Source organism: Drosophila virilis, chromosome 4 (genome assembly GCF_030788295.1).
Source record: "Drosophila virilis strain 15010-1051.87 chromosome 4, Dvir_AGI_RSII-ME, whole genome shotgun sequence".
NCBI classification, from domain to species: Eukaryota; Metazoa; Arthropoda; class Insecta; order Diptera; family Drosophilidae; genus Drosophila; species Drosophila virilis.
Genome location: NC_091546.1, coordinates 18,744,811 through 18,770,659, shown reverse-complemented (window position 1 = coordinate 18,770,659; position 25,849 = coordinate 18,744,811). Strand labels below are relative to the sequence as shown.

At 42.3% G+C, this 25,849-nt stretch overlaps 3 protein-coding genes across 3 annotated transcripts; all 3 read right to left on the bottom strand.

Annotated features, from left to right (window-relative positions):
• Positions 1 to 6,992: 6,992 nt before the first annotated feature.
• Positions 6,993 to 8,591, bottom strand: LOC6628496 (uncharacterized). The gene has a single exon (XM_002051455.1). The coding sequence runs from the start codon at positions 8,589 to 8,591 to the stop codon at positions 6,993 to 6,995; it is 1,599 nt and encodes a 532-aa protein (XP_002051491.1).
• Positions 8,592 to 20,279: 11,688 nt separating this feature from the next.
• Positions 20,280 to 24,592, bottom strand: stc (nuclear transcription factor, X-box binding stc). Its single transcript, XM_002051456.4, has 5 exons — positions 24,452 to 24,592; positions 23,990 to 24,367; positions 21,471 to 23,926; positions 20,757 to 21,108; positions 20,280 to 20,692 (listed from the first exon to the last, which is right to left on the bottom strand). Exons 2-5 carry the CDS (start codon positions 24,263 to 24,265, stop codon positions 20,591 to 20,593), a joined length of 3,186 nt encoding a protein of 1,061 aa, XP_002051492.1. The 5' UTR covers positions 24,266 to 24,367; positions 24,452 to 24,592; the 3' UTR covers positions 20,280 to 20,590.
• Positions 24,593 to 24,778: 186 nt separating this feature from the next.
• On the bottom strand, positions 24,779 to 25,572 carry LOC6628498 (V-type proton ATPase 16 kDa proteolipid subunit c). The gene has a single exon (XM_002051457.4). It carries the CDS (start codon positions 25,474 to 25,476, stop codon positions 24,910 to 24,912), a length of 567 nt encoding a protein of 188 aa, XP_002051493.2. The 5' UTR covers positions 25,477 to 25,572; the 3' UTR covers positions 24,779 to 24,909.
• Positions 25,573 to 25,849: the final 277 nt, after the last annotated feature.

Genomic DNA, 25,849 nt, shown 5'->3' with positions numbered 1-25,849 from the left:
CAACCTGCATTTGTCACAGCATTTATGATATAAGTGCTAGAGAGAGGGGGGGCGGGAGAGGAAGATTCGTTTGCTGTTCACTGGGTTTTATCTAATAAAATCTAGAGTGTTTAATCCTTTGCACTCGGCTGCCGTTCAACCTTGTTCAACTGCTGTAGCAGCACCCACTTTGGCTGGGCAACCGAATGCAGTCTTTGCAGCCGCAGTCGCAGTCGCAGTCCCATTTGCAGTCAAAGTCGCAGTCACAGTTACCAGCTGCGCCTGTGAATCCATTGCAAATTTTGTACACCGTTTGCCTTTTCGCATGCACGTGGTATTTATACTCAACGGGATATAAGAACTATCACGAAAGCTTTGCACAAAAGTTAAGAGATATGTGAGTTTCTCCTTAAGGTGAACAGCCATAAATAAGTTCTATACACGTACTTTAGTTATTTTAAATACTTTATAGTTTTACTAATTTTTTTATTGTCATAAATATAGCACTAAACTCGTCGTAAAGTTAATTCTCAAAAATATTTCACTTCCTTTTATTTATTTTTTTATTATTATTTATTTATACAACATAAATATGTTTTAGATATTTTGTGCTCATAATAGATACACAATAGTAGTGTATATGGGCCTCGTAGTGTCCTTGGTCTGCTTGCCATTTTCTAAAAATTCATTTCGTTGTCTGGTCCAGCTCGCTGCACAATGCAAAGGCGATGCAATCGCCGACTGATAAAGGCAACGGCGGGCTGTGGGGCGGGTGGGTTGTAGCTACTCTAGTCTGCCTAGCTACCACTGGCCAGGACACGGCACATTGCGTTGTGCTTCATTCGGCACTCGATCAAATTACTTATTGTAGCCGCGCCGCAGGATGCGCAAGTGCCATTAATACAAATAAAGTGACACAAATACAGGCATGGCCCAGGCAACTATCTATGTAAGGCAACGTAGGCCGGGGCCAAGAGTGGTGGAAACGCTGGCTGTGGGCAGGTATCGTAGTAGTCGGCTTGCTTTATGGCATAACTGGCCATGGTGCTGCCATGGCCATAACTTTTGCCCACTGCTGTAGATTTAGCCAAGTGGAAGACTAATCTCTGAATTCGCCAGCACAAGCGACGGCAGCGACAGCAAAACTTTGAACAATGGGCAAGAAAAGTTTAGAAACTAGTCGTCGGTGAGCATGTCAACTGTGCGCAAGAACAACGAGCAGCATTTTGCTTGACGGCGGGCGGTCCAGCTCCTGTTTGTCCTTCTGCGGGGCGTCGCTATGCAACGAGGCGTTAAAACAGCCAGCTAGCCAGGTGCAGGTGGGCGGTGGGCGGTGGGTGGTGGCACGTGGGTTGGGTTAGAGTATAGAAGAAAAACTATGAAAAAAAATAAGAAAAAGCGAAGCTAGAATTACAAGAAGGTGCAGTCGATTAAGCTCTTTGATAGATTTTTCAATTTGCATCCTTGCTGGCAGGATAAACAGCTAAAGCGACCGATTTGTTGACCCGAGCGCAGCAACAAAGCGGCCTTCAATTTGCTCTTGCCGTCTGTCTGGCAGATAAATAGTGCCGACGCCCAAACTACCTCCAAACTGTCCCCACGGAAGGTCACAGGTCGCGCTGACTCGCGGGCCCGCACCATCTCGCGTCCCCCGCCGGCTGAGGCGACAACAAGCTGGTGTACAAAAAGCCGACAGCTGCCCTTGAGCTGCTGTCAGTTCGCTTGCCTTTCTTTCACACACATAAAACGCTTGAAGTGGGTAGATTAGCTGCGTGCTGGACCAGGACTTGGCTAATGTGCGTATTTAGTGGGCAAGAAATAAACTAGCCAAGGTATAGTCGAGCGTAAGAGGTGAACTAAAGTTTATTCAGGGTGAACCCCAAAAAAGAGCAGAATAATTATCCCTATTTTTTTCTTGTTGGCTTGAACCATTTCTAAATGAACACAAGCTGAAGCGTGGGTTTTTCATTCATAATATATAAGGCTCTTAATACAACTTATGTGGCATGTGAGTTAAATTTATTTCTTAAGAAAATTTAAGCCAAAAAATTAAATTTTTAACTGAAATCAAATATGGCCATATATTTTTCTTAACTATTTTCGCCAGCTAGCTAAAATGTGCGTTTTTATAGTATTTTACATTTACGTTACAGAATAAATATTGGAACTGAGAGAGAGAGAGAGAGAGAGATAAGGAAATGAAGAAAGCGATAGATAGAGACAGAAAGATAAAGATAAAGAGAGAGTGAAGAAGAAAGGGAGAGAAAGAGAGAATGAATAGATAAATAGAGAGAGATATAGGCAGAGAGAGAGAGAGAATAGCGATTCAAGATAGAGCGAGCGAGCGTGAGAAAGAGGGAGAGAGAGAGACTTAGAAGGAGAGACATACATGAAGAAATATAGAGAAAGTGAAAAAAAGAGAGAGGGATAGACAAAAGGGAGAAAGAGAGAGATAGGGCATTGCTAAGTAAACCTAAACCATATTTACCGATTTTTCTTTCAATATTATTTTTACTTGATTTTCTTGAATTTTTATCGCGCTGCCAAATGCTGCGCCCATATGTAGGCAATGCTTTTTTTCGTTTTCCCATATTGCTGAGCTCATTGCCAACGTTGATGGCATGGCCCAGCATATGTCACCCATATGCCACATATGCCACCCCTCGCCCTTTTAGAGGCAATGGCAGTCGAATATATTTACAAGGTGTTGCTGTAGCTGCTGTTGTCGATATTTTACTGGCTCTGCGATTAGGGTGGGGGGAGGACAGCAACGCGACGCGGTGGGGAGAGGGCAACGGAATTTATGTTTGCGCCTGTGCGCCAAGTCAATGAATTGCAACAAATTTCGCCTGCTTGCGGCTTGTTAGGCGGCATTTATTTATTTATTTATCGCGCGTTACCTTCGCCCGTGTAATAAAGACACAATATGAAGGGGCGCGGCAAATGAGTGGGGCTGCGGCAGAAGGAGGGCAACGCTGTCAGGTGTCGCCGCTTGCTCTGTGACTTTTGTGAGTGTGGTTAAAAATTATTTAACTCCATGCGGCCAGGCATGCGGAACGATGGCGGGCAGAGTGTAATGTTGGTGAGGGATGGGAGCTGGTTTGAGGTAGTCGCATTGCGCGTTCATTTGGATTTATGTTGTGTTACGGATTTTTGTGGCCTATAAATTGTAATTACTTTAACGCTAAATGAGTTTTTGGCTCAGGCATTAGCTGACATTTCGCCCATTAAATGTTGTTGCTCAACTTGATTTTTTTTCCTTACTTTCTCTCGAGCAGATTGTTGTTGCAATGGTCGTAATTAAAATTGGTTGCCTTCATAATGTGATTGGCCTCACTGAACAAAATGCTCGATACGGCTTTGCAACGCTGGGTATATAATCAAAAGCCATATATCAACTAAACAGGGCCCACAAATAATCTGCCAAGTCCAACGATTTATAGACATTTGCAGGTGAAACGAGCGAGCGAGCTAGCAAAATGTACAAACTGTGAATATTTAATTTAATTCTTTGAGTCCAAATTGAAAACATATTTATGGTGAGTTTTTCACTTACGCATACTTTAAAATATGCCAGATAATTTTTAAGAATTTTTTTAAGTTTTATTTATGTTTGCTGAGAAACAGCCTGTTCTTTTTCAGATTTCCCCATATTTATTTTTTTACATATTTAAGTAGTTGAGTTCCCATTTTGTCAAATTAGCATATTTTTATAATTATATTATTAACAAAAAAGCGATTTTCTTTCCACTTACCCTTAAATATTCCGAAACTTTCTCATTCGCACATTTTGCGCACATATTCAGCATGAATCATATTTAAACTCAAGATATTTTAAAGCCATGAAAATGGCAGCAGTCTCTTTTTTTTTAACCATTCCCACACTCTTTTTGCAAGCCATGTTTTATATAGCATATGTGATTGTCGTACCGCTGGGGGTATCTGTATCTTATGTGCCAAACCGCTTGTATTCGTATCTGGGCTGCGTTTCCTTAAACTTTCCGCTGGCATCCGGCGCCGGCAACGAGATTCTCTCTCTCTCTCTCTCTCTCTCTCTCTCTCTCTCTCTCTCTCCCTCTCTCGCTCTCTTCCAATCTCTCTAGCTATCTCTCTTTGTCGCCATTTGCTTGGCTGGCAATTATGAGAGGCAAAAATAAAAATAGCATTTTTAGCGCTCGGCTGCAAGTTGCAAACTTTCTCCAAAAAAAAAAAAAAAATAAGAAAAATAACCAAATCTGAAAATAAGAAATAAAAAGAAATATATATGTATGTATATGGCAAAAGGAGTGGGAAAAAAAAAGAGCGTCTATAGATTTTGTGCTGTAAGTTGGGTTACTTGGGGATGGCGCGACGCCGTTTTGCAAATGACAAAAAATTTTTAGTGTAATTATCTTTTGAATAATTAAAGAAAAACGTTGGCAAAGCTTAACAAGAAGCAGAGCGCAGCAAAAATAGCGCAAAAACTGTGCCAGTAACAGGACCAACACCAGGACGATAAAAAGAACACCCACACACACACACACACACACACACACACACACACACACACACATACACACAGCTTCAAGAATGAAAGCTGATATCTAAAGCTTGCGCTTTTTTGCCTTGGCCCTAACCTGCCACAGCCTGCTCACACTCCTTCCGCCTTAAATATCCTCCCGCACACAGCCCGAACATATTTTTAAGTTTTTTTTGGCCCTTCCCCTCCGTCGACCAATGCCTCGAGGCGCCACAGGGCGTGGCTACGCCCAACCACCCATCTGCTTAGCGTTCGAGGCACACGCGCTGTAATTTGCTTCAACTTATGCTCATTATGCGCCAATTATTTATGTCAAATGAGAAAAAACGCTGCCAAATTTGAATGTTCCGGGAAAAATCGCGAAAATTTCAATAGGTCGATTGTGCAAGGTAACCGCAAAATGCAAAATGCAAATGCAATTGGATGAGGTGCAAGTTGAACACCTAACAAATGGGCTTGTTAACATGGAGAATATTTGAAATGAATGTTGAATATTAAACTTGCTTAAAAATTCTATTCTATTCTATTTTATGATAAGCTCGAAAATATCAGCTTGTCACAAAAAGAAACATTTCTTTTGTTTCAGTAAATAGTAAGGTTAATGAGTTTATATTACTTCTTCTTATTAAATAAATACCTATTTAGGTCATGATAATTTTTAGTAATATTTATTTTATTATAAATATATTTTTTGTCATAAAATATGCTTGAGTAAGCAACAGAGCGCAATAAATACCTACAGTATAAAAAGGAACGCCAGAACAAAAAGGAGCGGCAGAATTTTCGTGTCTTAAAACCGAGAACTGTTTTATGTGCTGATGAAGCGCAGAGCTAGTAGTTCGGATGCTTGGGGAACTTAATACATATTTTCTTAAGAATGCTTTCGCCACTGTTTATAGTTTGTGTTTAATTTCCTGAAGCGTTTTCGCTGAGTAAAATGGGTTAAGAGGCGCATATCACAGTCTGGATGGGTGCCATGGGAAAAGTGGCGCCTGTCTCCAGTTACACTCCAACAGCAGCTGTAGGAGCTGCAAGAAATGCAGGAGGAGCAGCTGCTGTCGCCGTCTTGGGCCAGAGCTTGCAAGTTGATGCCATGCTCGGCCCTGTTGACATGCCATTACTGCAGCTAATTAGAGGAGCGACCCAGCGGAGAAGCTGCCAGCGTCACAGTCTGAGTAAGAGCCAGTGCCGAACGCGCCACGAACTGTCTGGTGTTGCGTCGACCTGTCATGTGACAATGTTGACGCCTCGCACGTTGCCGTGTTGCCCTGCAGGGACTGAGAGGGACACCCAGTTGCTCGGTCGCCCAGTTGCCCGTTGTCGCCCATGCCTGTCAACTTCCTTCCACTTCCAGTTCTCATTTGTGCGGCATTTCCGGTACAATGGCGGGCACACAAGCTCGCACTCGAGTTGTTTGTTGGCGACGTTTCGCTTTCCGCCGCAACTAAATCATTTGTGGAGTAACTGTCGCCGTTGCCGTCACCATCCCGCTGTCCCCCCCCTTCCCACTGCGTTCATTCGCCGCATGTGCCGCAACCCCCTGCTCTAGCCAACTGCAATTGTCTTTCTTTTCAAATAGTTTCGTGTGGCAGCCAGGAGCCAAAAGTTGGCACAGTTAATTCATGAGATTTCACGGTTTATCTCACCGAGCAACCAGCTAGTTGCCCGCTTCACACTGGACACCCTCTATCTCTCTATCTCTATTTCTCTCTCTCTCTCTCTCTCTCACATTCTCACATTTTCTCTCGCTCTTTCTCTATGCATTTCTCTTTTACTATTGCTGTGCGTCTTTTCTGTGCTGCGCATAGTTCACAGTTAATTAGAAAACTATTCCGCGTGCGGCGCTTTCCCAACTTTTGAACTCTCCACTCGACTCGACTCAACTCTTCTCCCAGCGACGCGACGCAACTCTTGATTCAGGAGCGTCGTTTAATTATAATTTCCGTAAAAGTTATGTTTATCCTTAATATATGCATAACCTTGGTCATTTTGTTAAGCTCCTGGCTTCTATTTGCCCAGCAAGCTTAGCGAATTATTTTTATTATTGCCTTTGCAGCTGCTCGTTCCGATTCAGAGAATATGACTGGGAAACTAATATTATAAAGTTAGCTATAAGCTTGCACAAAAGAGTTCTTTTACGATATGCATTATTGATAATCAGAGCTATTAAAATATTTGTTTGTCATTTAAAGAGGCGAGAATCTTCTACAATTTGTGCAAACGTATCAGATCCCAAGAGACTATAAAATCAAAATACATACGCAATGTACTTTTTTAACTATAAACGATTTTTGCGTTCTGTTCTTATAGCTAAAAGTGAAATAATGAAGGGTATATTAATATGAGAATATATTCAGTTTATAAAATATTGAAACTAATGTGGGCACGCCTAAAAATATATGCATATCATGGCTATTTGATACAATGTTCTTTTTGCCTTCCAACAGCTGGCCAACAAGGGTAAGCACCTCAACCCGGCCAGTTGCTGACGATATTACCAATATGGACAACGGGTCAGTTCAATGTCGACCATATCGCTGGCAGCTCGTACATCCGAATGCTTTAGCATAAAATCATTAAACTTTGCGCCAAAGAAATACAATTTAACTGGCAGTTGACGACAATTGAGCTGGAGGCGACACAGTTCACGCAGCTCGTCGATGATGCGATGGATGAGCTGGCCAGAAAGGAGTCTACAACGTTCCAGATGCAGCACATGCAGCTTGCTGCAGCTGAGCAGCAAACGCAGCACCGCCTGATCTGTGATTTTCTTGCAGCCCTGCAGATGAATCTCCTCCAAGTGTTGCAGATTGCACAGCTTGGCCATGACGTCATCGTCGATATCAATGTTATTGGGCAGAGCGAGAATGCGCAGTGCATTCAGTTGAGCAATCAGCGCCATTTGCTGGGCATCAAGGGAGATCCTTGAATTGTTCTCCAGATGGATTAGCTGCTCGGACTTATGCGCCACGAGCCACTGCAGCAGCATAAGTGTGGGCCTTTCGTACATGATTAGCTTCTTGAGGCCCGGCAGCTTGGCCAGATACTCCAAATGAAACTGTAGGTCAAAAGAGGCTTCGGTCTGCAGAGTGATTGTCTCCAGCTTGTCACAGCAATGGCCGTTCGCCAATTCTTGAAACACATTTGTGTGCTCGGTGAGCAAAGCTCTGATGCCCAGTTCCTTCAGTTGCGGCAGGGCACTGCAAATTCTGGGCAAGAACATGGACTCGACATCGATACAGTACAAAAGATTCAGCGACTCTATGGAGCTGGGCAGCTTATCCATAAGCAGTCCCGTCAACATGTCATTATAGCACAGATCCAGTTTCTTGAGCTTATGCAGACCTGTCAGTGATGGCAGGCAATCATCAATTAAATCACAATTGGACAGCTTCAGCTCCTGCAGCTGATGAAGATGGCCCACCAGCTTGTACGTATTGGACACGGTTAGAGGACTATTGGTGATGCGCAGGACCCTGAGATTGTGGCAATGCGTGCTAACAAATTCAATTAGACGCCGGTAACGATTACGCGGTATTTGGCCAACAATTTGGTTTAGTTTATAGCCAAAGAGCACGAAAAAGTCGTGCATATCCCACAGGCTGATACTCTTGAAGGTGCCCAGGTTAATGGAGCTGTATAGCGGGGGGCAACGCTTCAGAGCACGTGCCAGATTCAGTTGATCGGTAAGCGATAGATATCGATATATTCTATACAGGCAATCATCGTTTAGCTTTCTAATGGGCGACCCTTCCTGTATGGGCTCAACATTCTCGACTGCTGGCTGACCCCAGCTATGATACGGCTCCAGCTTGATGAGACGATCGTTTATCAAATGCATTTCCTTGAGCAGAACATCGGCGGCATCGCGAGAGCTCTCGAACAGCACATAACCAAATTTGAATTTTTTTTTGCGCGGTTTCTCAATTAATTCTACATGCAGCACTTTTCCAAAATAGGAAAAGTATGTCTGCAACGTTTCTGTACGCATCTTAAATGGCACACGCTGCAAAAAGAGTTTCTTTACCTCGACATTGTCCTCGGTAAATGCGATGGTGCGACCATTAAAATGACGATAGCTGATATACGACATTCTCTCCTAAAATATACCTATGTGCCCTTTGGCAGAAATCGGCTTTCTCCGTATAACTATGATTTTTGACATACAAAACTGTTAAAACACGAAAAATTGTTGACAATTTTCAAGAGTATTGCTTGAAGAATCTCGACCGAATCGACCGACCTTACTTAACCCTTTCTTAAACCTTCTTGGAACCTTTCACTTCTCTTGCACTTCCCTTCAGCTAGTAGGTTCTTAAATGTTTTTATTGTCTTCTATTCAAACTATATCTCTTAATAGATTCAATTTATTTCTTTATCTATTATTGTAAGAATAAGTAGGAATTGGTATTTCAGACATTTTTTATATAAGCTTAAAGTTTTAAGTTTTAGGACATCTCCAAGCTTATAATATATATTCTTGATCAGTATCAACAGGCGTCTGTATGTTTCTATGCAAACTTGTCTTATATAGCTATCATACGAATATCTAGTCGGAAACTGTTTTTAGTTTTGCAAGATATATTTTTATTTGTTAGTTTCCCTCTGTTGCTTACAAAGAGTACACTATTTCCTCCCAAAATCGCATAGCATATAGCTGGAACGATCAGTTGAAAATTAAGCATATATATGTTCAACAAACTTGACATTTATTAGACATATGCTCATGGCATATAAGCAAAGTCTTAACCACATCGAATTACTATATCGCTATATCCCACAGCTTCAAATAATCAACATAGAGTTTTTGTATGGAAAAAGTGTCCTCTTTCTCAAGACATGTTCAACTTGCTGAGTAGAGCAACAAATTTCACAACTCTCTTCACATATCGGCAAAGCCGCACGTCATATGTGTACGAGAGTATTCAATTTTCGGCATGTTTATTAATGGAATTGCACTATTCTATAAAACTGGCAGCTCGTCTCATTGCACCTTAATACATATATTTATTAGCTATTTGAGGCTAAGCGCTTGTTACAAAAGTTGTTAAGGCAAACTTGAACAGCTTTAGGTTGGCCTTCTTGAATTATTTACAAAACGCTTGAGAGTTTCATGATTTTAAATAATCATATTTACATGATAGGCTAAGAGTTGACTTTTAGAAACGCAGTCACGCCATATATAAAAGTTGCCGCCACTCACCAGCCCACCCTGTTGGCCATTGTAATGAAAGTTGAACAATTTGTAAACAAAAATTTTACACGCACTACACAAAAAGTCGCCCAATCAATTTTGTTGTTTGTCGCTTCAACTTGTGGCAGCAACAGCAGCAACAGCAGCAGCAACCGCAAAGTGTTTTCTATTTTCGTTATTTTTTTTTTCCTTGTTGGAATTTATTGCATGCAGCAACTGATTTGATTAGAAACGCCCATTGCTGGTACGCAGCCCATGCGCTCCCAGTACCACCCCCCAGCTGTCCCGCTCCCTTTTCGCTACGCCCATTGGCTTAGCCTTCAGTTCAACGCTTTTGAGGGCCGACTGGCCAAAAGCAATCTCTTAATTTGTTTACAAGCTTTGCTTTTGGCCATTCTGTCCGCCCTCTTTCCCCGTTTCGCCCCACGCCCTCCCCCTGGCACCGCACAGCTGTGCGCTAGTTTTGCCGCACTTCTGCAAAACCTCAAAAAATATGTAAAAAGCCAAAGAAACGACGTCGACTCGTTTGCAACATTTGCAGCTAACGTCGACGTCGAGGCTGGCGCGCGCTCTGGCTCAGATAGAGATCTTGCTTTTATTTGTTACTTAGCATATTTTCACCTTGAGGGCAAGCAATCTTCCACTAGACACAGGCACACCCACACACCCACACACAGACACACACACACACACACACACAAGCACACATACACCTCTTGGCTCTTGGCAGAGTAATAAATATTTTTTGCATCGCGCCGCTTGGGCGCCTCAGCTTAAAATTCTCTTCCTTTTTTTTTTGCGCAACCCGCAGCGACGCACAGCTCAGATTTTGCCCTTTTGATGCACTCGCATCTGACTTTGGTTAACATAACTTGAACAAGAGATTGGTAACACTTTCTAAAAGTAAAACAGAGTTGCCCAACATTATAAAAATGTCAAGCGACAAGGCGTTGACCCTGTCTTTCATTGTCTTCCATCTTCTCAGGGACTAGATCGCATATCTTCGTGCTCAGTGTGAACTTAAACTATTAAAATGTTTAAAAATTGAAAAATACAATGTTTAATAATGATCTAAAAAATGTCAAGTTTTAACGGAAGAAAAATAAAATGTAACAGGAAAATGTATTTACTTTAATTTTAGCTTCAAACTAAGCTTAGAGCTAAGCTTAATTTGTGAGCACAAATCCATGCTCAAACAATTTTATAGGGCAAAGAAAGAACTTAACAAAGTTTGGCTAAAAAGTGCTCCATCATTAATTAGTTGAAGCCAAACTCTAATTAGCAAAAGCTCTATTAATATTATTAATATTTATATCTGCATTTTGGCAGCAAAGCCAAAATAAAAAAGTCGCCACACAGTCATTAATATTTATATTTTCATTACTATGCTAAGAAACTAATAATAATAAGCTACATCATAATCTAGTTAGAGCAGAGCATTAGCCAAAAATAAATGTTAATTACATAAACACTTTTAGCCACATAATTATCGTGCAGTGATTCTTGCAAGCGGATTAAAATGTTTAAGCTTAATGTTGTTAAGCTTGATAGCTTTTAAATCTATTGACAGACATTTTTTAAATGAAATATGTTTCCATTTTATCGAAACAAATTATCATTAGTTTTGTTGTCTTAAAAAATGTAACTAAGAGAAAAATTCACAAGTTCAGAAAGAATTCCCCATCATAGATTAATCCCATTTCATTAAACTCCATCCATGAAAGTAATCATATTTCATTGTACACAATTCGTATTGGCGAAAATCACCTTTATTTCACAGTCAATAATTCGAATATGTTAACATACACGCCCACCTGTAAACAATTTTCCTAAGCACTGCACCTTAGGGTATTGCAGTCTTCTTTGCTTTAGCAAATGCTCGTAGATAATATTTTGCTTGATACAATCGTCGGCCGTTGACTTTGGCAGACAATATATAAAAGTATATTTTTATAAATATTTCCATATATACTGTATATCTATACACTTTTTTTTTTTTGTATTTCTGTACTTTTCACATAAGTATTTTTGAATTTAAATGATTGAATTTGGCGTTTGCTCCAGCAGTTCACGAGAGCTAGAGATATAAATCGAGAGTAGAAGCGTGCGCGTGAAAGAGATAGCGAATACAGCCAGGCAGCCATTTGCAAAAATATGAAAATTACCTTTAATATGAAAAGGCAGAGCGAGGGCGAGAGCGGCAGCGAGAAGGCGAGAGTCGAACATTTTTTCACATTGCCAGCGCTGCCATCTAGATAGGCCGGCTACAGAAGAGACAGTGCCCAAACAGAAGGACAACGGTACAGACAAGGGGACAGACTGACAGAAAAATAGACAGAGAGTCAGGAAGACAGAGAGACAGGCGTTCTATTTTATTTTGCTTTATGCCTTTATATTCTGTTTTGTGTTTACATAAAAGTGAAGTGAGGCAGATTGCGCTCGAGTGCGTTAATCAGCGCTTCTGGGCAGGGATACGGACCAGAGCATGGACACGGATAAGCACCGGTTGAAGCGAGGGCTGCAGGGAGGGGCGCGCGTTTTAAATCAACTTCAGCTGCCAACTTTGCGTTGACTTCTCTGCTGCTGCTGTTGTTGTTATTGTTGGTCAGAGTGTACCGACAAAACAGATTATACTGATTTCATGCTGGCAAAATCAAAAAATGAACGTGCGGCAATTTACATGCTTAAGTTTTGCTCCCTCTGGCCCCCGTTTTGTTGTCGCGCTGCTCACAAATTTATTGGCCACATGTTTTGTGCTACCTTCGTGAGTTGTACGAATTTGCCTTTTGACAATATGTCTACGCATACTTTTCATTCGAATTTTTTTTTTTAGATTCTTTTTTTTTTTGGGGGAATTTGGGATTACAAGGAATTTCCGGGGATTCCATTTTAATTGAATTCCTTTTGGCTGTTTGTTGTCATTGTTGCTTTTGTCGTTGTTGTTGTTGAAGCTGCTTTGCATTTTTTGCGTGCGCGGCAGATAATTAAAACGACCTTAGGCTGGCCGAACAATTTTTGTAGCATACATTTTGGGGCTAGGCGAATTTCTTTCTTGCCTTGGCAATTGTTATGATTGTTGAGCGATTATTTTGAGCGCAACAAACTAACTGTTTACACTCGTTAAAAAAAGAAAGGCGCAAGCAGCAGCAAGAATAATCATATTATAAGCAGCTGCCACAACCCGCTCAACCCGCACGCCCCTCTGGCACAGCAGCCGCTGAAGTGAAGCAGGAAAATGAGTGAAAAACGAACAAATGCAAGTCGAAGCAGTGGAGACAAAGTTACATTAGAACACTTAAACACTTAGCTGCGCCCAATGCATTTTACTGTACCTACTTTCTCCAATGCCACACCCCCCTCTCTCTATCGAACAGTCCGTTCCATCCATTTATATCCCCTTAGCCATGGCCAACTGTAGCTTCTGGCTGACATGCTCTTATGCTAGGCACGATCCAGAAATCAATTTCGCTGCGTTTTAAGGCAATTTTCATCGTTATTTCCTTATGGCCCATAGATATAAATCAATATTAATTTGATTTCACTCAAATTTCAGCTAATTTTCTACGAAATATGTTTTCGGGGCCTATTAATAAACGTAATTCAAGGAAAATTCATTTGCATACATAAATTAGACGAAAAATGTCAAAAGTTTGCAATTTTACAAATTCCTCAATTCAGCGTAGAAAGTTGATTTTACAAGGGGAGCAAAATATTAATACATTTTTTATATACTGTTGGAGTTTTAGTTCAAATATTTAAAGCAGCTTTTACGAGATTTTGAGACATTTTCCACTTAAGGCAAAAAAAAAAAAAAAATGTGGTATTATATTAAATTACTTTTAGAATACAAATTTTGTCTATTTATGGAAATTATGTATAATAAAATATATGAATATTTTAAATTGTATTTCTTTCCGCTGAAGCTTTTCAAAACACAACGATTTAAATGAGGAAAATTCATGAAACCTCTTTGAAAGCTGAGGAAAAAAGGCTAAACCTGTATTCGAAAACTTCTAAAACTTCTTTTCAATTTCTGGAACACTTTCCGAACTACATACATATGAGAGTTGCAGCTGTGTGTGTGAATGTGTGTGTGCATTGCAGATTTCTTGTATACTCAGCTTGTCTGCTGACTTTGTCGGGGGTGTGCGAGTGTGTGTGTGTGGAAGTGTGTTGCTGCATTCGCTCTTGTTATTTTTATTGTAACTCTGATTCGCGCTTTATTGCATTATAATTGAATCTTGAAGCGCACAACTAACGCAGGAAACGTTGCCTGACTGCTTGCCTTTCCCGTTTCCCATTTTCCCGCACCCGCTCCGGCTGCAGCTCCAGCTCCCGCTCTCGCCGCCCCGCTGCTCTGTCAATGCCTTGTGGCAGCTGCTACCCAAGAGCCCCTTCGTCTGCCCACAGCTGCTGCACTTAATGCCAAGTGTTTAAAAAAAAAAAAAAAGAGGAAGGAGAAAAAAACCAAGTAATATTTACTTACAACCCCCGCCAGCTGGCCATCCATCCAACCAAGCAACGAGTCATTGCCCCACCCACTGTTCAGCATTCACCATTCACCCATTTACCCCTTCACCTCGCCATTGCCCCCTCTCACCCACTCACCGCTCATTCTGCTCATTGCCAGCGAAATGCAATAAAAATTGTTTTCCCATAGACGGCGACGACGACGTCGACGGCGACGTCGACGAGCTGGCTAAGCAAATGTTGTTGGAAATGAGCTATAAAAACGGGAAATTGTATTTTACAGTAAATTTTTGCTACACACAAACTAGCTATAGTCCTCAATCCCGCCATCCCTCCCGCACCCCACACAACGGGCGTTCCACTTGCACGTCAACGCCTTTCATGGGGCTGTCGCAGATAATCCGTTGCTGAGTTGGCTTGTCTTGACTTGGCTTGACATTGGCTTTGGGTCGACGTTCCTGCCCTTCCGTTCGCGTGTCTTTCCCTTCCCTTGCCTGATCTATTCTTGCTGCGTCTAACGTGGCTTATAAGCTGCCAATATTAAAATGATGACAAGTTTATGGAAAGGAGGGGAGCAAAAAAAAAAAAAAAAAAGAGCAGGCAGCGGGCAGCGGGGCTACGAAAAATGCAATTCATGGCAAAACTGATGTCTCAGGCTGTGGCTTTATTTTTGCTCCACAAAATTGAAGCAATGAGAATACCAAAGCATCGTCCTCGTCCTCCTTTGGGAAGGCTCCTCTTTGCATTGCCTCAAATGATAAAAATGAAAGATGGCCACTACAGCAACTTGGCAACTCTATACAGAGTTGCATTCAGGGAGTCGTTCAATACCCTTCAAAACTGAATCAATCGAAATTCCTTAAACGGATTCAAATTTTTTATAGTTTTTTTTTTTGCTAACCTCTGATGTCTTCAATTTTAGACTATGGAGTATATATATATATACCTAGATGATGGAGTATATATATATTATGCCACTCTTTCTAAACCTTTCACTGCCAAACAAGCTGAACGAGCTATTTAAACTGGTTCAAGTAGTTCTGGCTCAAGCATTTTGCTTTTGTACCTTTGACTAAAAGGAATATTTAGAATTCTAATTTTTTGAATATTATTATTAGTGGTGGGTATTTTAAATAGTTTAATTTTTGATCCTTCGAATTAGAATTATAATTCTTTATTTATTATTAAAAAGTTATTTTTTTCAAGAATTTTAATTCTGTTAATTATTTTAACAACAGTTTTAACAAAATGGTGGACCATTTAAATAGTTTATTTCCTTATATTTATACTAAATTTTGTGTTTGTTCATAAGAACTATAATTATTTCAGATCTTTTAAAATGTTTGTTTTAGTAATATTTTTTTTGTAAATAGTGGACCGTTCAAAATGATCGAAATCAAATTTATTTTCTTGTATTTTTCACTAAAAAGTTTTTAAATAATAATTCGAATTCTTTGATTATTGGTATAAATAGTTTATATTAAATGATGTGCGGCTAACACAACTTCAAAAAGTCAAGTAAAGAAAGTATTTGGTTTCGTCTTCTTTATAATTAATTGACGAAAAATATTAATTATTGTATATCAAAGAAATTTAAGTTTACTTGCAACCGCGAGGCCGCGACTCTACGACTCTCTCTGAGAAAATATGCAAAATTATTTCCTTTTTTAAGCATTTCAGCACACAAATTGAAACGTTTCGCGCATGAAAGTTGAACTGGTTCATGTGAGCCTCTTCGGGCTGAGCAAATAAAGACGATGGAAATGGAAGAAAATTAATTAATTGATTTTTCAGCAAGTTAAGGCATCTTTTTTTGTTTTTATTTCGAATTTGGTGCAAACGTTTCGAGCTTAAGCCGAACTATTTAAGGCATTGTCTTAGCTTTATTTGAATTTTGCAATATCAAATATCAAGTTTTAAGTCCCATTTTGCAGCCCTGGTTAAGTGAGAAAAATGCAAAGAAAAAAAAAAACATAAATAACTGCGCAGTGTTTGTGCCATTTTGGTTGCCACATTTGAATAAAATATGAATAAAACCGAAATGCATTTAGTTGGGCGACGGGGCCAGCAGGCGAAAAGTTGGCAGGTGTACACATACATATATATATATATATATATATATATAGACAGCTTTGGGCGTGCAAAAGGGCTAAGACCCGCAATTCCCCCCTCCTACTTCACAGAGAACGATTTGCTTCGGCCAGTTTGTCACCTTTTTCGCTTTTGAAAAGGTCTTACGATGAGGCCTGGCGTTGTGTATGCACTCTCTCCCTCTTCCTCTCTCCCTTTGACTGTCGCTGTCTGCCCCTCTCACTCTAGCTTTGCCTCCTCCTCCTCACATACAGATACGATAATATTTGCATTCAGTTGTGCCGTCATCCTTGTTGCAGTAGCTGCTGCTGCTTCTTCTATTTTTATTTTGTCGTCAAAACGTCGTCGTCGTCGTCGTCGTCGTCGTCGTCCTGGTTGTGTCCTGTTTGTCCTGCCTGTTCCCGTCTGGAGTTCGTTCCGGCGCAGCGTTCGCTTGGCTTAATTTTGGTCTTGGGAAAAGTGCATAAAAAATCTGCGGCGAATTTGCAATTTGAATTCGACTCCCATACCCCTGCCAGCGCCTGGCCCTACTCAGCCATTTTGTCTGCTGTATGTGTCGCCTTTATTGGGCCCCGGAACATGAATTGAGCTCGGGTCTGGTCTCTGGTCTGTGGTCTCCGGTTGGCTCCTCCGTTTCTGCAGCGTCTTGACAGCCAGTCAGGCGGCTATTTAGGAAGTAATTTTCGCGCTTTCATCGCAACTTTTTTCCCTCCTGCACTGTCTGTCTGTTTCTCTGTCCGTTTGTCTGTTTGTCTGCCAGTCTTTTAGTCTGTCTCTCTGTGGCTGCATTTGGGGCACGTTATTCACGTTAGCCCGTTATTTTAGCTGCCTTCTTGCCGCTCACTGCACGCGCCTTTAATGCATTTTTTAAAAAGCCAAATGCGCAAATTGAATGCGCCTCGTGCCGACATTGCTGCGGTAGCCTGGCGTACGACGCACGTGCTCCGACCAGGACATTCCAGTTTTGGCCGCACAACGACACGCAGGCATAATTTTTGTCGCTGCACTCAGGCCTAATGAATATTTCAACAGTCATATACTCTCGTCCATGCATAAATATATAATACACATTGCCATACTCGGGCATATATATGTATATAATATATATATAGAGTATATATGCCCCAACGCTGTGCCCTCCAACCCTCTCACAAACTGTATCATCAGTTAAATGTCAAGCTAAATGAGCATCCAAATGTCGTCAGGTTTTCTACATTTTTCCCCACCAAAAAAAAAAAAAAAAAAAAAAGGCAACTGCTTGGCTTTCAAACGTCAACAAAAACGGATTATAAATTAATTTGGAATGTGACGCAGTGACACGAAAACTCGCTGCGAAATTACCTATAGATATTACACAAAAATATACATTTTTGCCCAAAAAATGCTTGAATAGCATCAGCCACTGCTTCGAGTCTGCCTGTCCGGTTGACTGCTTTTATACCTCTCGTATCTGAGGCTATTGTAACATAGCTTCGCATACGATTCACAATTCCTACACAATTCCTTCTACTTAAATTAATATAGCAAGACTGTGAAAATGATTTAACTACAGTAAAAGCCTCCATTTCAAGCGAACAGAAACAACACAAGACATCTACTCAATTTTTAGTTAGGCTTTTTACCAATTGTGATGCATATTTAAAAAAGTGTAAGCAAAGCCAATTCTAATTAATAAAATAGAATAAAAAACAATAATAAAATGAATAAATAATCAAATTAAATGTGCTTTAAATAAAAATAACATAATCATCCAATTCGCTGTGCCGCATTTCTGTTTTTATTTTTTTATTTATTTTTTGGTTAATGGAAACTGGAGATAAAAACTCTTGGAAATGGTTTAACTTGCGATATGAACATACGTTTGCTTAGATTGAAACGTTTAATCAGCCCCTTGTAGCAGTCCTTAGATGGACCATCAGCTTCTAGGTGTTGCCATGTTAGCATATCAAGTATTTTCTCATTGCTTGGCGCAATCTTCTAATTAAAATTGCACCTCATGCCAGAGCTAACCTCTGGTGCGCTCATCACAACTGACCCAAAATGAACTCTTTCGGCGCCAAGCCAAGTCCCCACTCGAACAGCGTAACCCTCAGCAGCACGACTCCCTGCCGCTCCCATCAAGCAACACCCCAAGCGACAAGGCAACCACAATTTAATCTCTGTGGCATTATGTACCCCCTGTTACCCCCTTCAAATCCACAATGCCCAGACCAACCAAGCTCTGAGATCTTTCTCGTACGCCCCCTCCAGTCCACCCATCTCTAGTGCTCCCCTGCTTCTATTTTTTCGTCTCCTTTGTATTTGTTAATAAACTCCCTGGCAGACTAAATTCAAATTACGCACACATCTTAAGACATAGACGTAGGCAACGACGTCGGCAGCGACGCTGGCAGCGCCAGCCATTTCGCTTATGGGCGGCTCATTATGTCAGGTCTATATTCATATACGACACAGCCCCAACCAAAACCTAGCCCACACCCACCCACATTCCCAATTGCCGCATGCGTGAGTGCGTTTCGAGAAGCTGGCACAAGCTCCAACTGAAGCTCCATTGAACGACTCCGCCTTTTGACTTGGCTTGTCGTAACATTTCATCTTTATTTTGGCATTATTCCCATGGCGCCGCTTATTGTTTTTCGTGAAAATGGCAACGGCAATGGCAACAAATTAGAAGCGTGCCCAACGCCCGAAACGAACGCAACAGCCAACAGCCAGTTGGCCAGGTCTAATTGGATAGAAGACATAGTTCTAAGGCATTTCTTGAGTGCCGTGCAGCATGCACCACACATTGTCAATCCCAATTGATCAATGGACTTGACTTTCGATTGAGCTTATAAAATATCTGAACTAAACTAAAACCATACGAAATGTACTTACCTGTGACAATAATCCTTTAGCTTCGTAGACTGCTTGGCGACATTTTCCTGTCCAAAACGGATTTAATTAAAATTCATCCAAAGTAAAGCAATTATCTGCAAATATTGTTAGAGAATAATAATTATTTATTTTATACAGCTTATCAAATCAAATCCAAACTACTTCAAATCATTTTTAAATAAATTCTTCTTTTTTTTTTTTTAAATATATAAAACCTTCAAAAATTCAAAATATTGGAATCACTTTGGATACAGAAAATTTCAAATTAAAAAGCTTTATATGTATTTTAAATAGGGAAATCAAAATTGTAAATTCAAAATTTATGTAAGATTATTTTTAGCCTAAAACATTAAGCAGAAATTGCATAATATTTTGGTTCAATAATATTTTTATTAAACTTAGCAAATATTCATACCAAAACGAAGTGGATTTTATTTAGCTTTGACCACAACCAGGTTAGACACCAACAAAACGAAGCACAAGGTCATTGATAAATGGTTTTTGACTCAGCTAAAAGAGTGTTAGAAAGTTATTTTGAGATATTGAAGCGTGATACAACAAAAACACAAAACACGTGCGAATACAAATGCAACTCTGTTTGTTTGGTTTGTGACACAGGTAAACATAGTCAACAGAACAGTGTTGCACAGTCTTACAAAGTATTTATGTGCATATTCAATTCTTTACTACCCTAAGAGTCTGCTATTTCACATATATATATATATATATATATATATATATAGTGTTTTTTATACATACATTGTAAATATTAATTTAGCAAATTACGTTATCAAAACTTATAGAATTATGCACCAGTGACAACCAGCTAAAAAAAAACAACAAAACAGTGTTGCACAGCAGACAAATTCCGATTCGCGTTGCCAAATTGTCAACTTTGGCAACACTAAACGCTTTGGTATGCTTCTTTTTTCAAATTAAATATTCGGTATTTTCAAAATGTGAGACTACGACAACACAAATTTTATTAGTATTAATAACATAACCTCTTTATGCGATACTTACAGAAAATGCAGTCGAAATCCATTGTATTCACAAGGTTTTCTTTAGCTCACATTTAAAATATTTCCTTTTTTACATCGCTTCCTTATTTTGTTTATTATTGTTTGCAACGTAGTCAAAGGATTCAGCTTTATATAAATTCATCATAAAACAGTTGAAAGTTGATTAACAGTTTCCAATTTTGCCCGTTTTTTTTGTTTTAGTATTGTTTTCCACACTTTTTCCTTTATGTTCATTTGGTATATCCTGCAACCTTTCTTTTACTTTAACATTGTCCATGCAACAATATTTGAACTAACGTTTTAGAAATTTTTCAATTATGTTCAGGCTAGTTTTAAGAGATTTACAAAGAGATCTCCCTGCCCCTCTCTCTCTCTTTTGATAAACTCTGCTAAATGTGTTCGTGTATTGTCAAGGATAAACGAATGAATTGTTGCCTGCTACTTTTTGAGGCTCCATGCATTGTTGCTGGGCACGGGCACGCGACGTTGCCCGGATTCGCGTGCCAGCACCTCCATGATGCTAGTGGCTGGGAGCCAGCACTAAATAGGGTATATGACAGTCGGTTAGAATTGATTATTAGCAAATAAATTACACTTTACTCACCCGCTCCTTGTGCGCTGTGGCAACCACATTGCGATTTGGCTCCTTGTCGTAGGAAACAGACTCCACGCCAAAAACTTCGCATAGCTCATGCACCAATTGACGCTTCTCACGATTCATGGTGGGAAACGAGTGACTTCTCGACTTTTGTTTGCTCTCCTTGGCCAGCTTGACCAGATCGGTGAGGGTTTCATAGACGCTCTTTGTCAGCGCCGGATTGCGTTTGGCAAAGCCGCGCAAGAATTCCGAGTACTTTGTCAGCGACTTGAGCTGCGTCTCCGGATTACGCGACTGCAAGCCAATAGCCAAGCGACGATTACGCTCCAACAGACGGCACTCATCATTGCAGTTCAAGCTAAAATAAATGTCAAAAATTAAATATATCAATTTGAGTTTTACACTCCTTTCCAGCGACCTTTTCGATCCTATTTCAACTATTTTTCACTCACAATAGTGGAAATCAATGGGCATACGGATTTAAATACAGGGCATGGTAAATTACAGTTTTAATTTCTTGGGATGTTAAGTTATAAAAGTTATTAGTTTTGTTTCTTAGTTTCCACTAATCGAACTGAAAACCCTTTACTAACTACAGTAAAAATGTCTGGTCTCTGGTTAAGGTTTGGAGAGTTTCAACAGGTTTCGGTTAGTCGGAAAAACCTTATACATAGGTATATAGATTAGCTGGTTCTGTGGGTTTGTTGTTTGTCTACTCACGTTTTGTTGGATTTATTGTTCTTGTTGGGCGCCAGTATCTCGCTGAGTTCCATGTAGTTGCCGCGCGACATTTCCGCCATGGAGGAGGCCAGCTGTGCGGTGGCAATGCGACTGTGCTCCCGTGCCAGCTCCTGGCAGCTGCGGCTTTGCTTACGATTGCCGCACTCGCACTGCACCTCGACCAGCTCCTTGCAGGGCGTTTCAGGACAGACGCCCTCATGGCATATGGCCGCGCACTTGTGGCCGCACAATAGACGCGGCTTGGTGCAGCTCTGGCGGCACAGCTCGCCCGGCTGCTGGCATTCGCCCTCATGACAGGGCCGTATGCATTTGTGGCGACCGCAGGCGAGCGGCTTGCCGCAGGCTAGGCCACAACTAAAGCTGGCCTGGGAGCAGGGTATGGTCTTGCGCTGTTCGTGATTGCCATGACACCACTTGGTGGTGAACATCATGCAGGGCGGGCAGCTAGCCGCCGCATGGCAATTATGCTGTGGTGGATGCTCGCAGCCGTGCGTCCGCGAACAGGGTCGCTTGCAGATGGGCTTCTTGGTGCCGCATGGCACCGGCGGATAGATGACCTCGGCGCCGCACTCACAGTACAGCTCCTCGAAGCTGCTGCGATAGCAGGGCGGGCAATTGCCACGATGACAGGGCTGATCGCATTTATGCCGGCCACAGCTGAGCGTGCGATTGCAGGGCAACGGGCAGGCGTGATCGATATCGATGCAGCACTCGGCATTGCACTTGTGCTTGCCACAGCTGCGCTTCTTGGTGCAGCGTCGCTTGCAGCGCGCATCGTCCGCACGGGTAGACAATTGGCGGCATTTGATCATCTGATCCATGTGGCCGCAACGGCACTTGACCGCCGTTTGCTTGGGGCACGGCGGGCACTGGCCCAGGTGGCATTTGCTGGCGCATTGATGCGGATGCGCGGGTTTGCCGCACCGCAGCGTTTTGCCGCAGACGCCCTCGCAGGTGGGCACCGGATCCAGGCAACTGGCGCGCTGCGTTGCCGGCACCGGCAGTTTGCCGCATGGGCAGCTGGTGATTTGTGTGGGACTCAGCTTGCAGGGACGACAAGCGCCGGCGTGGCATGAATCCTTGCATTTATGATTGCCGCAGGGCAGCGGCTTGCTGCAGCACTCTTTGCACGAATAGCTGCGCTTATCCTGGCTCTCGCGGGTGCACTGCACCTCGCGCTGCTGCTTGCCGCAATGGCAATGCTGCTGCACTTGCTCCGCGCACGCCTCACACTTGCCCGCATGGCACGGCTGCTGGCAACGATGCTCGCCGCAGTTGAGCAGCTTGTCGCAAATGGCCTCACACTGCAGCGGCTGCTTCATGGCGCACTGCATCAGCTTGGAGGTGCGTCCGCAGCCGCAGCTGCGACTGACATTCGCCTGGCATGGCGGACACGGACCGGGATGGCAGAGCAGCGTGCACGCATGGCTGCAGCCCTCGACACGGCAGCACAGCTCACCGCAGCTGTGGGCTAGTTCGGTGCGCGTCAACGGTGGATTCTTGAGTTTGCCACAGAAGCACAGATATTCGCGCGGCAGCTCCTCCAGCACATTCTGGCAGGCGGGGCAACGCCAGCCCTCGGCGGATTTCGAGCTGCTGGCCCAGGTGATGGTGCACTTGAGGTGCAGCACATGATAACAATTCTGGCACGACCAGGTGCCATGATGCGCCTTAATCAACTCCACACAGACCAGGCACTCCAGACGCCGCTGCTCAATGTCGCGCATTAGCTTTTCACGCTGCGACAGCTTTTCATGATCGGGCGCACGTCTCGGTGAGATTTGTTGCTGCTGGTGCAGCTGCTGTTGCGACGGCTGCTTCTCTGGCGAGGGCTGTGCGCTGTCATTGCTGTTGCTTGTGTCCAGCTCCTCGGTGGCGCGTGGATAGCCATTGATGCGATCCCGATTGCGATTCCAATCGTCGCGTCGCTTATTGCTGCGATGATTGTCGTAGCGCTGTTGCTTCTGCGGTTTCTTGCCGCGCTCATAGCGCTCCTCATTGCGATCCTCGCGGTAGTCGTTGCGTCGCTGTTGGCGACTATTGTTGCCGCTGCCATGCGGCTTCGGCTGCCTCTGGTCGGCTCTTTGTGACAGCAGCTGCGGCTGCGGCTGCGAGTGCTGTGATGAATTGCTGCCTGCTGCTGCTGCATTTGGCTGTGTGGCAGTGTTGTTGTTGTTGTTATGATTTTTGCTAGACGCCGACGCTGACGGCGACGTCAGACTGAGTTTGGCAAAATTGGGCACAAATTCGGGCGCTGTGGCCTGCAGCTTGGAAGTGCTGAAATCGTAGCCAACGCCAGCGGCAGCAAACGGATTATTTCCAAAGGGTGTATAAAGATTGGGATAAGCAGCGGCTGCGGCTCCGGCTGCATTATAACTGTTGCCACTTGCGGCGCCATCGCCATTTTGAGAGGCATAAAACGTTGGCGCATACAACTGTAAATTTTGAGGCGAATATTCACATAAATATATAACTGTAAAATTGTAGCATGCACTTACATTGTCGCCGCCGCCGCCGCCGCCACCGACAAAATTGCTGCTGGCGCTAACGCTGGGCGTCAGGCCAAAGGCGCCGCCGCCACCGCCAATGCTGTAGCCCAGACTGGAGCTGGCCAGGTTGTGTTGTGTGATAAATTGATTGAAATTCACATAGTTATTGTTGTTGTTGTGCCCATTCGCTGTGGCTGAGCCGTCTGCAGCAGGCGCTGCGTCAGCACCGTTCGTTACCAGCTGCTGCTGCTGCTGCTGTTGCTGTTGCTGCCAATACTCGGCCATGGCGTACGCTTGGCAGCGTGCTTTTTTTCGCTCCTCTTTTTTCGCTTTGCCCACGCTGGCGAAAAGTGGATCCGAGTTTTTGTGTGTTCCTTGTTGCTGCGCCTGCAAGCAAACGCAAAGTGTATGTTTAGCAATGTGCACCAACAGTTTCAAATATTTAATTTCACAATTAATTGTAACATTTACACGAATTTTGTTAAATTGCTTCGCTCGAAATTGGAAAAAAAAAAACAACAACTAAAGACACACTGGTATGCGCGTGTGTGCAAATGTGACAACTAGATATGTGGCGTGTGTGCGTGTGTGTTGCTGACGTGCACTGTTACCTTTCTACAGGTATCGAGACAATGTAACGAGCTGTTCACTGTTAAGTGTGGAGCAAAGTTGCTTAACTGGGCGAGTGCGGTCTGTTAACAGGTGGAGCGGGCTCGTTGGAAACAACAGTTTGTTTTGCTTGACTGTAAACCGGCATAGATTATGTTAAATGGCGTGCTAACAACAGTATGGCAACGCTGCGCAGCAATTTATCGCCAATCGATATTAACAATCGTTTATTTGACCATTTTTCTGGCGCGATATTTGAAATTGTTGATATTTTACATGTTATATGTAGTTTTATTACAAGAGATGAGCAGCACAAGAATCTAAATATCCTTCGTGTATAAATAGATGGCCACAATCATGCCATATAGTCCCAGCACCTCAGAGAATATCAATATCAAAATCATGCCAATGAATAGACGTGGTTGCTGCGCCGTATTGCGCACACCGACATCGCCTACAACTCCAATCGCATACCCAGAGGCCAAACCGCACATGCCCACTGATAGACCGGCCGCCAGATGCACATAACCCTTGGCCACCGGATAAGTTGCGGCGGTATTCAGTGTACCAGAAATTAGCACCGATACGACCAGTCCATAGATGGCTATGATTCCCGCCATAACAACGGGAATTATCGATTTCATGATCAGCTCCGGACGCATAACTGCCGTGGCGGCAATTCCCGTGCCAGAGACAGCTGTGCCATATGCGGAACCAATCGATGAGAATACAATGGCAGCGACCACGCCCATTATGCCATAGAATGGCCCGTAATCCGGATACAAGATAAGTTCTCTGACCGCAGTCTGATAATCCTGATAGTCAGAGTCCTTATAGCGTTGGCTCCGTTGCTCAGCCATTATTATTGTTTCATTTTCCATATTCATTGCTTTATTTTATTTTTATGAAATTTGTTTTTCATTAAACTTAAATCACATGCAAACGCAAAAGGCAACTATATAGACTATATAGACTTATTTGTTAATCTTGATACTATGATTATATTTACAAAGTCTGCCCAGTTTTTGACTTTCTCAGTGACTGTGACTTTGATTTGAGCCGCGACAAGTAGCAGAGATTAAACGAGAATCAACCAAAATAATAAACATAAAATTGTTTCAAGTTTTTCTTTTTCTAAGTTTCTAATTTAAATATCCAATTATTTGCGAAAAATGCTTTAAAACTTTGCTAAGGAATAACTAAAATAAAGATATATATGTTTCTACAATCCACATAGATTTTTATGCTAGTTTTTTTGAC